Genomic DNA, 12,960 nt, shown 5'->3' with positions numbered 1-12,960 from the left:
TTGTATACTCGCCGTCATCAACCTGTCACTTTTCTTTTCCTTCTTTCTAAAAATATTTTTGTCGTGCTCCACGGCAATCTCTCTAAGAGAATCTACCATGCTGCCCCTCCAACCAGGTGTTGAGGTTTGTACCCTTGTCTTTAGGTTTTCCTTTAGACCAGGCCTGTCCAACCTGCGGCCCTCAAGATGATGTGAAACTACAAGTCCCAGCATGCCCTTCCAGCTATCAACAGTTTGTCTACTGGCAAAGCATGCTGGGGCTTGTAGTTTCACAACACCTGGAGGGCCGCAGGTTGGACAGGCCTGCTTTAGACCATCCATTAGTACCGTTACAGCTACCTCTCTATGATGTGGATTCTCCCTTATATCTGCTATCCCAGTAAACTGTGTCATTGATGTAACAGCTCTAGAAAAATAATCAGCTACTGTTTCACTCTCTTTTTGTTTAATGGTGAAAAACTTACTCCAATTCACTACTACTGGAAAATAGATGGCCAAATGTGAGACAATTTGTTAAATATTCTTTTGATTAACCTCATCTGTCAAGGTGTCCTCTTCCTCCAACAAACAATCTTTAATAATTTTTTGTATGTTAGTATTGGGAGGAAGGCATGCCCTCAACACTACCCGCCAATCCTTATTGGTTGGTTCGTGTGCGTTTCCTAAGTCTTTAACAAACTTCTGACACTTACCCAACTCTTGTCTGGGATCTGGGAATTCAGTCATAATGGAACGTAGTTCTGATCTAGTTAAGGGACAATGCATTGAAACATTTGTTACAGGAACTATACTATCCTTATCCGCCTTCCCATTAGGAACTGCTATTGTGCGGACAGGATAAGTACCAACCAGTTCACTACCTTCAGGAGTAATCACAGGAATTGCTGCTTCAGTACCTTTGATGTTTTCCCTCCTAGTGGTCACTCCACTACTCTCACCTCTTTCTGCCACTGCCCCTGCTGCTCCCTTCCCATACTTACGTTCAACCTCTAGCATTTTAACAGCATGGGCAATGGCTGAAATTACAGTGGGTTCATCCTCTTCTTCAGAAACACTTGCTTTAAACGGACTTAAAACAGGATATAACTTAGCAATTTCCTTTTTATCATTTTTAGTAACGGCTGTACTTGCGCCCCCTACCACATAGGGCGGAGGGGGCGTGCTTGTGCATAGTTCACAACTCTTCTCAACGGCTACTTCCGCTATGTGCTGGCTTTTCCCCACGCCTACTTTCGCTGGGCACTCGCTGCTCTGCCACGTGTTGCCTTCCATTTTCCACAATTTTAAACAATCATTATGTTTAGTTCTCACTTTTGTTGAATTAATCAACCACACCTTATCTTTAACATTATTCAGTACCTCTGAATCAAAACTCCCTATTGTTGGGAAAGGCCACACGTGTCGCAATACGCCATTGCATATGCACCATATTTCTTACACATAAGAAATCTCGCTGAACCAATAGGCCCTTCTTTAGGCAGTACATCGACCATTTCTAGCGTATGCTTAGCACCCATGTTGAACAATATCAATCTATGCAGACCACAGGGCTATCAGCTCCTTGATACCCTGCCTCTCTAGCAAATACTTTAAACACTTTGCCACCCGCAATCTACCGCTAGAGATCTTTAACGGCCGTGGACGTATTTGCTCAAGCCGCGTCAACTCGCTTCCTCTCGCACCAAACGAGGACCCCTAACACAGAAATATAAATGTGGACCACAGGGCTATCAGCTCCTCGATACCCTGCCTCTCCAACAAATCTTTTGAGTTTATTAAAACTGGCAGCATCTGGTAAAGTCAATTACCAGCCTTGTCAACATAATTCCTCCAAGCTGCTTTGCCAAGTCACAATCACGGTCTTACCGTGCGGTCAGATCGCACCGCTTTAAGATACTAATCATCAGAAAACGTTGCAATTACTATTGGACGCGCTTTGCGAAAACCTCCTTTGTTTTCGCCTCCGGTATACCTGCCTAATATACCGTTCACCAGTTGGGCACCTGCCTCGTCAGCCAGCAACTGACACTCTATTCAACAATAGATCAAACCTTAGTGTATTTAAGTCACAAAATCACACAACATACACCTTTTCTGCACAGAAAATCAACTTCCCAACAAGTAATAACATTTCAGAGCCTTTAACAAGTGATTATACTATGCATGTATAACAAACTATCAAAACGATTGTCTAAACACGTGGAAAATCTACCGGAAGTTCACATACGCTAAGCAATGCAATACATTTAAAACGCAAAAATGACAAAAAAAAAAGAAAGTTTTCTCTTTTGTCCCTAGATTCAAGTTAGCGCTCCTTAGATAATGCAAAAACGGACATTCGGTTTCACAACACAGAATGATAAACGGGTTTTGAACACATTGCGTTCTTAGCCGTATATGACGCGTCTCCACCTTTTGTTGAGGTACCGAAATCCGTAGGCCTTCTGTATCGTCTGATAGCATAACTTCTGCCGCGAGCCCGCAAATTGTTATGCACGATTTATCGCTATCCAATAACGATTGTGCTTTGGAAACAAATCAAGATTCGACAAAGTAATTTATTATCCAAAAGTAGCAGAGTAATTCAAGCAAAATAAATATAAGTACAGACGTTACTTATCGCAGGCGCCCTAGATCAAGTGAACAGTCATTCAGGTCTGAAGGCTGTGGTCAAAGAAGACTGGTCACTAGCTCCAGAGCCCCTGCTTATATGCAGTCAGAAATACAGTAAAACAATGCAGATGGTGTGGCTTGCTATTGGTCCAGGCTTTAGGATGGTCCAGTGTACTGCAGGTCATAGGACAGTTCAAACCAAAATATCCAAAGGTGGGGATCATCTCTCCAGGGAATGTGCTCTGACTTTCCAAGAATCCAGTTTCAACTACCGGTAGTCTATTAGCATTTTACAGTTGGTATCACTTTAGTTATTGATGTTAGGGAATAAATGTTTAGAGTATGCAATGTGCGATCTCTTCGGCGAATGAACCGGACAGCTGCTGATGAATAGGGGATTAAAATGATACTAAACATGACACAGTTCCTGCAACCTAAACATTGAGTTTCGTCAACATGCATATAATTTATAATATTACACATAAATACTGCTATATTTTGACATAAATAACTATGTGTTGCAACTACAATTAATGTGTACTAATTACAAATGTGTGTGTTCGTGTGAATGTGTATAAAAGTGTAAAAACTGTTATTGCCACGTGTTGCAGCTGGATACGCCCTTCTATGTCTAGCGTGCCCTACGCATATTTTCAGACAAAAACAACCAAGTTTGCTCGATATCAATTGAAATGACTTTATCCAATTTGCTGACATCGACAGCGGGGGTGGTGGAGCCAAAATACCATCAGACTTCTCTATGTTGTGGGTGGTCAGGAGTATCGCAATGCACACGTAGCTGTGCAGAATAACGTTTTTTCCACCTCCAAATTTGTTGGTAAGAATATCGGCTGATGTGGAACCATCTATAGCGGATATTAATACGCAGCTAAGATTTGATGATCCACTGACTATTGGTTTGGTTCACAGATTTATTATTGACACTTACTAGCATTGTTTAGTCCATATATTAGCTATTGACGGAACAATATGCCTGAAGATACAAGTGAGCATGCAGAGTTTCAAATAAAATACACAAACAGTAGCTCCGCTTAATTAACATCTCAACGGAGAATGTCGGTTTTCCAATCGTGGTATACCTTGTGGGATTTTAGATGTATTTGAAGAATATATGCGAAGAGCTCATTGGAAAGATTTTAAAACCCGATTATATATGTTTGAATGACTTTTTTATATTGTTTTAATATTTTATAAATTTCTAGATCTATAAATGCTAAAAACTACCGCAGTCTATTTACCTGGTTATTGATTGGTACAATGCACACTGTTGCAAATCTTTTCCTTGTGTTAATAGACTACTCTCACACTGGCTGGGGATCAGTTGACTGAGCCACCTGATGTTCTGTTATAACCCAGAGACTTTTTTTTTGTCTTTCACTAACCTACTGCATACTTCCTAAATCATAGGCTTGTAAAATAGAGGAAAAATTGGTGTGCATGTGCAGCTGAACCAAGGATTGCTTAAGCCCTTCCGCTTTTGAGGTCAAGCAATCAGGAAAGTTGGGAGGTATGCTACAGCAGCATGGAAGGTCATAAAGAAAAGGGATTTGAACCAAGCCCTAGCCATCAACTGCTCTCACAGTGTCGGGTGATTAGTCTACTGAGAAACATGGTGTTTTGATAGAATCCAGATACATTTTTATACGTCTTTCCCCAACCTTGTGCATATTTTCCAAAATATAAGCTTGCAAAATAGGGACAAATTAAGAACCGCTCACCCACTTTGGTGTGCAGATGAACCCATGGTCGCTTATGCTCCTCCACTTTTGAGATCAAGCAATCAGGACAATTGGGAGATGTGCCAGCAGCATGGAATGCCCTAAAGCAAAAGCAGCCTTTAAGCAAATTTGAACCCGAGCCACAGCCTTGAATTACTCTCACATTAGCACTTCTGAATGCCAGAGAAAGTGCCTAGTGGAAAACCTGGCCCTGATGTGATCTAATGGTGCAGATTTTAACATGAGACAGTCTACTAATAAACTTGCTATATACCAAACATGTTTTTATGACAGATGAAACTAGTCATAAATAGGCTTACACAGTGTTCTTCATTTAGTCTACTTACCTTTATAACACCATCCTCACTTATCCCTAAGTTAGCTGCAAAGGAAACCACTGTGCATTTAGCATTGATGTATAATGTTTGGATTCTGACTAAGGTGTTATCTCTTTGGAGTTTGTGCATCCTCCCTTGTTTGCATGGGTTTCTTCCTCCCACAGTCCTAATACATATGGGGGGGTTAAATGGTTTCTTTCAAAATGAATGCTAGTGTGTGTGTGTGTGTGTGTAGAAAGGAATAAAGATTATTAGCCGCACTGGGGCAGAGAGTGATTTGAATGATTAAATATTCTCTGCAAAGCACTTTGTAATATGTATGCACTATATAAAAAAGGTGAATAATAAGTCTTAACAAAAGTGTAAATTTGTGTTAGGTATGATAAAATTAATTAATTTGAATAAAGACCACCCTTGTTAAAATCCCAATTCTAAAACTCACAGCTTTTATAAAAAAAAAAAAAAATTAGGTGGATTCCCTTAAATGAAATAAGGATTGAAATAAGGGAAGTAGCAAAGAATTTTATTGTATTTTCTTCTAAACTGGATCAGAGTTCCTCTACTACATATTTACGTCCAATAATCAATAATTAAAACAAATATAACTGAAAATCTTTTACAATTTGTAAGCCAAAAGGAATTACTTTTTTGTTACAAATCATACTGCAAATATTACTAAAGTTTAAATATTTATTCTAATAAACCTGTTGTTTTTTATTATTATTTCTTTTTCAGCTGGCCTGAAAGTTAGTACTTTTTTACAGATTGACAGGTGAAGCTATTGTATTTGTTGTAATATATGCAAGAAAAGTTTTGCTGATCACACACTACCATGAAAATATGACAAAATTTTGTTAGATCTCACAGCAAGTCTCATAAAAACAAAACTATGCTTTATTGCTATTTTTACAGTGAAGGAAAAGGAACCAATAAAATGATTAAATCTTAAAATTCATCCATTAAAGCTATACAAAAGTTATATATTACAAGTACCCACAGCAGCTAAAGGTTTAGAGTCCTTTAATTTCTGCCACACAAACAGAAATGCTGCTATGTAGGCACATAACACAATCTTTTATAAGATAGTCAAAACGTAAGCAGGTAATTTCCAAAAGGCTTATGCATAGGTAACATGTCAAAATTACATATGGTTAAATACCAAATGAAACAAAAGAAAACAATTTATCTTCATGACAAAATAGCAGGGAGAGTTCACATACACATTACTGGCGCAACAGTAACGTATCCCAATAACTTTGCAGTTCATTACATAGTGAGGGGGTTGTGCTTAGTTTGTGTCAGAAATAACTGGATGAAGCCTGGTGTTTCCTTGAAATCTGAGTCTAGGTCATAGTTGGAGTGACCAACCCTTGTAGCATAATCATGAGACGCCGAGCAGGCTTCTGTAAGGGGGAATGAGTCTCCACTTGTAGGAACTGGAATAGCTTCTGCCGCACTTGATTCATGATGGTGCCCATGTGATCTCTAGTTACAGGGTCACTCTGATCCAGATGCATCACTGCTTCTTCCAAATAGCTAAGAAGAAATTTAAAAACAATTAAAAAAAAAACCCAAAACATTTTCTTAATAAAAGAACGGAAAGTAAGCGCTAACAATTTACATTAATTTGTTGAAATATGAATGACCAGCTTTTTTTTTTTTTTTTAAATTAAGCACTCCAAAACCTTATGTTAAGGTTTTCAATTTATTCATCTATGTCTTACTAACAAGTGTAACATATATTGCATATATTGATATAAAGACTTGAGGTTCACCATGCTGCAAAGAAATTACTCATTGTATAGCTTTCAGTTGAAAGCTTTATTACTCACACTAATCTATAGTGCATAATTTGTTCTGCAAAAACATTTCACTGGTTCCCTTAGATGCAAGCTATAATGATAATGTCTTTAAAGTAGATAATACTTCAATCTTCCTCAGTATATGATCACTGATATTAGGTTGCCATTGTGAACTCTGGCCTGGTAGCATGTTTTTTGTCATAGTGTTTAAAGGATAACACCGCCCAAAAGAAACATTTAGTTTTTGTTAGTTTGAGGAGAGTAGCGTGCCGAATGAGATCAATAGAGTGAGAACACTGTGGATGTGACGAACGGTAACAAAATGATATTGCTTTTCGAAGGCGTTATCCTTTACTATGCACTGATCACACACTGCATGCTTTATATTTCCATTGATACAGAATTCTTAAAAAATTTTAATAAATTAAATCAAATTTATGAATTAGAATATTTGAAAACCAAAGATTATAGCCAATTCCCTTTAAGTCTAAAAAAATATAGTTTATATGTAACTCCCATTACATATCTTAAAATCATGTGAAACATCCAGCGTGGTGTCAACAACACAAACATTTCCTGACACTTGATGTACGATTCTTAATCCCACTTGTTTTAGGCCATTTGCATATCACCGTCTTTGAAGCTGCAAAATCTTTATTTGGGCGAAAAAACAAAACAAAAAAAAACACACAAATAAAAAATATCTTTTGGTATTGGCAAAAAAACCCGCCCAAAACATGGTAGGTGTATCTTGATATTTAGGCAATGCAGGCTCTTTTCCTTGATTTTATACTTCCAAAAAGTGTTAGGAGCACTACTGATTACTGGGAGGATACTTTGGTGAAACCTGAAGACATAGAGAAAGGACTTCATTGTTTTTCAAGAAAAATAAGGTAGTGGCCACTTAGTCTTTAAACATTTGGATCCCCAATCCACCTAAGGAAAACTAGCAGTAATTTAGAACAAAAACAAATAATAGCACTTGTAGCTAATATGTGGTATATACATGAAAAAAACAAAACAAAAAAACAACCCTTTTTCATCAAAACCCCCCCCCCCAAAACATTTATTTAAAACTAAAACATATTATAAAACACACACCATAGTACTTGAGCTCAAGAAAACCACAGATATAAATCATATCAGTAATGGTTTACAGAAAAACCTTTTTTCCAAACAAATGTGGGGAATCCAAAAGAATCAGCAGATATAGTATGAAGAAATAAAAATAATAGATTAGCTCGTTCACAGGAACTGGCACTGAAACTGTAATTATGTGGGTAACATTGTGCATAGGTAACAAGAAGCCGGAAAAAAGAAGAGGTTCGGTCGGGAGCACACAGTTTAGTCAAGAGTATACTTGCAATAGTTTATGTCCCAATGGAGCTGGTAATCTCCTCCAAAGCAATCTGTATTCCAAGCAAAGCGTGTTATTATTCAGCACTGAGAATATCTGTTATAAACTCCTTTTCAGATGCTCTTACTTATGCCCCTTTGAAGTTCCACAGTCAGAAAATAGGATTATCGAGTACTCATAAGTACCTACTACTGGATAAAATAGAGAGCTCTTCAGATAAAAATAAACATTTATTTCCTTACGTGTTTCATCACTCCAGGAGCGATGGTTTTCTTGAACTCCAGTACTATTGTGTGTTTTTCATGATGAGTATTAGTCTTTAATAATTGTTTTGCATTTAATATCAGGGGTCTGGACGAAAAAGTTTTGTTAGATTTATATACTACATTTTAGCTACAAACGCTGTTATTTGATTTAGTGTTGGTTTTTGTCGAGTTGCAAGCTCAATTTACAGCTGCTGTATCTTAGTCATTTATAATAACCAACAAGAGACCTGCATTCATTATCTTTTGTTGCAAGAGGTTAAGTTTGCAACAAAGTTTGTGTACTAGCAATTTAACCTATGTGGTAAATTGAGCTTTTGTGAATTTGCAGAGAATTCAAATGTGCATCAGTAGAGGGTTAAAAAAAAAAAAAAAAAAGGGGGGGGGAAAGTTCTCACTTTATACTACTGGAGTTTTGTATTTACAAGACTTCCTATCATTAGCCTGCAATGTTAATACATTTTTGTATTCCATTATTTTTCTTGTGGATTAATTGCCTTTACCATAGAGGACAACAAGATAGTCACCAAGACTTTCCATAAAAAAGTGGATTGTAATGGCTTGGAATATTCTAGTAATTATTAAGGTCCTTGGTAGATGAATATTCCAAAGGGCCAGTTGATTCAAATTAAATCTAATTGTTCTAGTGAAACCCTGTTTCAGCCGCAAGCCCAAAGACTCCTAAATTCATTTAGAGAAGGGCTACCCGAAAAATATATTGAACTCATCCCTTATAGAAGTCTCATCCATGAGTCAAAATTCTCTCCTACAGGTGAAGATGAGCAATATAGAATGTTAAAGGGTATGAACAAATGCTTTCAAAGCTTAGTTTCCAAGTTTAGTTCTTCACATGATGTAAAAGGAATTATAAATAAGAATTTCTCTTTGCTTAAGCTGGATGATGTGCTCAAAACTGTAGTACCAGAGAGACCATTAGTGATCTTTAGAAGAGCTGATACGCTGAAAACAAAATTGGTACGTAGTCTCTTTAAATGCAAACTTATGGAAAAGATAGGCATTGAGGAAAGGACTTTGGTGTTGGGTTGGTATAGATCATCATCATCATCATCATTTATTTATATAGCACCACTAATTCCGCAGCGCTGTACAGAGAACACATTCACATCAGTCCCTGCCCCATTGGAGCTTACAGTCTAAATTCCCTAATATAGACACACACACATAGACATATACATACAGACAGACAGGTAGAGACTAGGGTCAATTTTTGATAGCAGCCAATTAACCTACCAGTATGTTTTTGGAGTGTGGGAGGAAACGGGAGCACCCGGAGGAAACCCACGCAAACACATGGAGAACATACAAACTCCACACAGATAAGGCCATGGTCGGGAATCGAACTCATGACCCCAGTGCTGCGAAGCACATGTGCTAGCCACTAGACCACTGTGCTGCCCAGATGTGGTAAAACCACCTTTATTACATGTAAGTATATGGCACATGGCTGTAATAAATTGATATCATTCACCATGAAGAATCAATAAGATGAAATGTTAAACAAACTGTCAGAGTGACTACATTATGTATATGTTAGAATGTGCTTATGGCAAGCAGTATAAAGGCCGCATAACGAGAATTTTAAATTTCCGTTTCCTTGAACATAGAAAAAATATTTAAAACAAATGCCACACACAGTGTGAAACAACATATTAATGTGTGCCGAAGTGCACAAATACAGGGACGCAAAGTCTATGGGATTGAACAAATTAAAACCACAGTTTGCGAAGGAGATAGATTTAGACAAAACTGTTGTAGGAAAGCATTTTTGATTTTTAGTTTAGGTTATCCTTTCCCAAATTGTTTAAATGAGAAAATTGTCCTTAATGATATTTTAAAATTAATCTTATCTTAGAAGTGAGATTTGAGGTTAGTGTCCCATTTGTAAGTTATAACATACGGAGCACAATTTTCATAAAAACAAGTTTTAGATTAAATAGGTCATACCTTGGGTAAATATTATGTAAAACATGTTTATACAGTTATTTTATGAATTTTGTGACTTTTTAATGAGTATATGATTATGTTTACTAGTAATTTACAGGTGTTCTTTATATAAAATTATAATTATGGTCATGCTATTTTTTTATTAAAATTTGTGTGAAAAGATATAACACTCCTGTCTAATGTTTACCTCAATATCATTTGTATGAGGATGGTTAACACATTTTTATTATTATTATTATATTGATTGAGAAAACATCAAGCAGCTGTTCAGAATAGTTGTTTAATTATCTGTATATTGGTTGGGAGAGGTTTATATACAGATCAGATCATACCTGATGTGTTTATGCTTCTGAGAAAATCACCATTCTAGGTGAAGAAACATCAAGCTAGTGTAGAGTATTTAGCAAGTGACCACAGATACTATTTAGAGATCTATAGTCTTTTACCATCAGTTTGCCATTTTATCTGGAAACACTGTATACTGAAAGCATTAAGTTAGACACTAAAAAGGGCATGCACTGGAGGGGTCTGGTCACTGATCTCAGAGCCAGGCACACCTGGTTATTATCCTCCTACACCCAGGAGTGGGATGTGAAGGAGATAAGAATAACTTCAATGAATGGATTAACTTTTGTTTGAAATAGTCCAGGATGGCAGATTCAGGAGCCCTCTAAGCAGTCTAATATAATCGCATATTAATACTGCAGGGTCTACACAGCAATGTTGGATATTGCCCATGACAGTAGAACATTTAAAGTCCAGTACCTTAATTATTGAAATGTTTGTTTGAGGACTGATTTACGCTTTTTTTTTTCTCTTATCACCTGCTAGCTTATTGCAGATACGGGACTCATATCTGAATCAGATTAGTTCTTGGAAAAAATCTAAACAACATTACCATCTTTGTGTGACTAAATACTTTTGATATTAATTTGATCCAGGACAATAGACTTCTATTACATAATCTGATTGCAGATATACAGATATCTATCCATTGACAACTCAAATAAGATAATTAGATCTTCCTGTAGTGAATTTGGGGCATATATGTTATGTTCCTAATATTGTTGTGTTAGTTGTACACTAATTGCTTATGCAAGTTTATATTTGGATAGTACAATATTCATGTTCCTAATTATTGTAAAACAGAGCTAATAAGGGAGTATTCCTTTTAAACGCAAATTCTGAGAACACTGGATATTTGTAATAGGTCTATGTTTTAATATATTAATATTTTATTAAAATATTTTAAAGGTGATTATTATTGTGTATTTTCTCAATAACAGTGGGTTATCTGCTCCAACTGATGGATCATTAGAGTTTGCACATTCTATTGTTCTTTTTTATTTGTCATATGATAGGGATTCCCAGGTATCGTACTGAGAGCTGCAAATTGGTGTTTTGGGATTTAATTCAATATTTTTATTGCATTTTGTATGGGTGAGAGATACACCTTTTAAGACTGAAGCATTTGAGCGCCATTTAGGTTTTTTATATTTAAAGAAAAATACCTCTGTGCATGATGTTTGATAGAGTTAAGCATCTGGAAGTCCAGATTGGATCTAAATGAGCAACTGGTAACACACTGAAAAGACTTGTTTGCATTTCTCTGAGCATACACTGGTAGGGGCCAATTATTATAAATTAAAGATAATAATATTAATAATAATAATAATGAGGCACCACAAAGGGTCCGCAGCGCCGTACATGACATGTACAGAAAACAGTGAGCCATGACGCAACATGATACAGAAAGAACAAAAAATGAACAAAAATATATACACACAGACACAGGTAACATGGTAATGCAAATCAAATTATTTCTGGGACAATGAGTGAAAGTAATGGTAGAAATCAGCGAGAAGTAGGCCGAAGCTTAAGAAGATAGGGCTAGGGAAGCAGGCCAAAAGGTACAGAGGGTGATGGAATAGTAGAAGGAGCAAACAAGGAAAGAGGGCCCTGGTCCTGAGAGCTTACATCCTAAAGGAAAGGGGGAGACACAAATAGGGTGGTTCTAACTGGGGGAGAGAGCCGGGACAAGGGAGTTAGCAGGAGTACTGATAGACTTAAATAAAGAAATGAGCCTTAAGGGCATGCTTGAAGCCCTTGAGAGTAGGTGCTAACCTGATGGAACATGGAAGATCGTTCTACAGATGGGGAGCAGCCCGGGCAAAGTCCTGGAGATGGGAGTGAGAAGAGATGATCAGTGAAGCAGTGAGGCGGCGGTCACGGGCAGAGCGGAGGGGGCAGTTAGGGGTGAAGGTAGAGATGAGATTGGAGATGTAGGGAGGGAAGGATTGATTAAGAGCTTTAAAGGTGAGGGTGAGGAGTTCAAATTTAATTCTGTAGGCCATGGGGAGCCAATGTAGCAACTGAGGAATCAAGGATGACCCCAAGGCATTGGACTTGACGGACAGAAACGAGGGTAGTGTTATTAACAGAAACAGAGAGGGGAGAGGCGAGAGTGTCCTGGAAATGGAAGAGGATAAGTTCAGTCTTGGAAATATTGAGTTTAAGGAAGCGTTGGGACATCCAAAATGAGATGGCCGAGAGACAGCAGGAGACAGAAGGGAAGGGGAGAGGTCAGGGGATGAAAGATAGATTTGGGTATCATCAGCATGGAGGTGGTACTGGAGGCCAAAGGAGTGGATGAGGACACCAAGGGAGGAGGTGTAGGAGAAAAGCAGGCGGCCAAGAACGAGAACCTTGTGGAACGCCAACAGATAAGGGAAGAGAGGGGGATGTAGAGTCATGTGTAGAGACTGAGAAGGAGCGGTTGGTGAGGTAAGAGGAAACCAGGAGAGGACAGTGTTACAGAGGCCTATAGAATTGAGAGTTTGCAAAAGTAGTGCGTGGTCAACGCTATCGAAGGCAGCAGAGAGG

At 37.7% G+C, this 12,960-nt stretch overlaps 2 protein-coding genes across 3 annotated transcripts in view; one reads left to right on the top strand and one right to left on the bottom strand.

Moving 5' to 3' along the window:
- SLC12A4 (solute carrier family 12 member 4) overlaps positions 1-12,960 on the top strand; it is a 1,264,335-nt gene that overhangs the window by 732,304 nt on the left and 519,071 nt on the right. The gene's annotated exons all lie outside the window — the stretch shown is intronic.
- The window catches only part of EDC4 (enhancer of mRNA decapping 4), a 257,782-nt gene continuing 250,383 nt past the window's right edge, over positions 5,562-12,960 (bottom strand). Inside the window, exon 28 of the mRNA XM_075187439.1 lies at positions 5,562-6,226. Coding sequence (XP_075043540.1) covers positions 6,034-6,226 — 193 coding nt within the window. The 3' untranslated portion in view covers positions 5,562-6,033. The remainder of the gene's footprint in view (positions 6,227-12,960) is intronic.

This window comes from Mixophyes fleayi, chromosome 10 (assembly GCF_038048845.1).
Source record: "Mixophyes fleayi isolate aMixFle1 chromosome 10, aMixFle1.hap1, whole genome shotgun sequence".
Taxonomy (NCBI): Eukaryota; Metazoa; Chordata; class Amphibia; order Anura; family Limnodynastidae; genus Mixophyes; species Mixophyes fleayi.
Note: the sequence above shows the minus strand (reverse complement) of the source record. Positions and strands in the feature narration are given on the sequence as shown.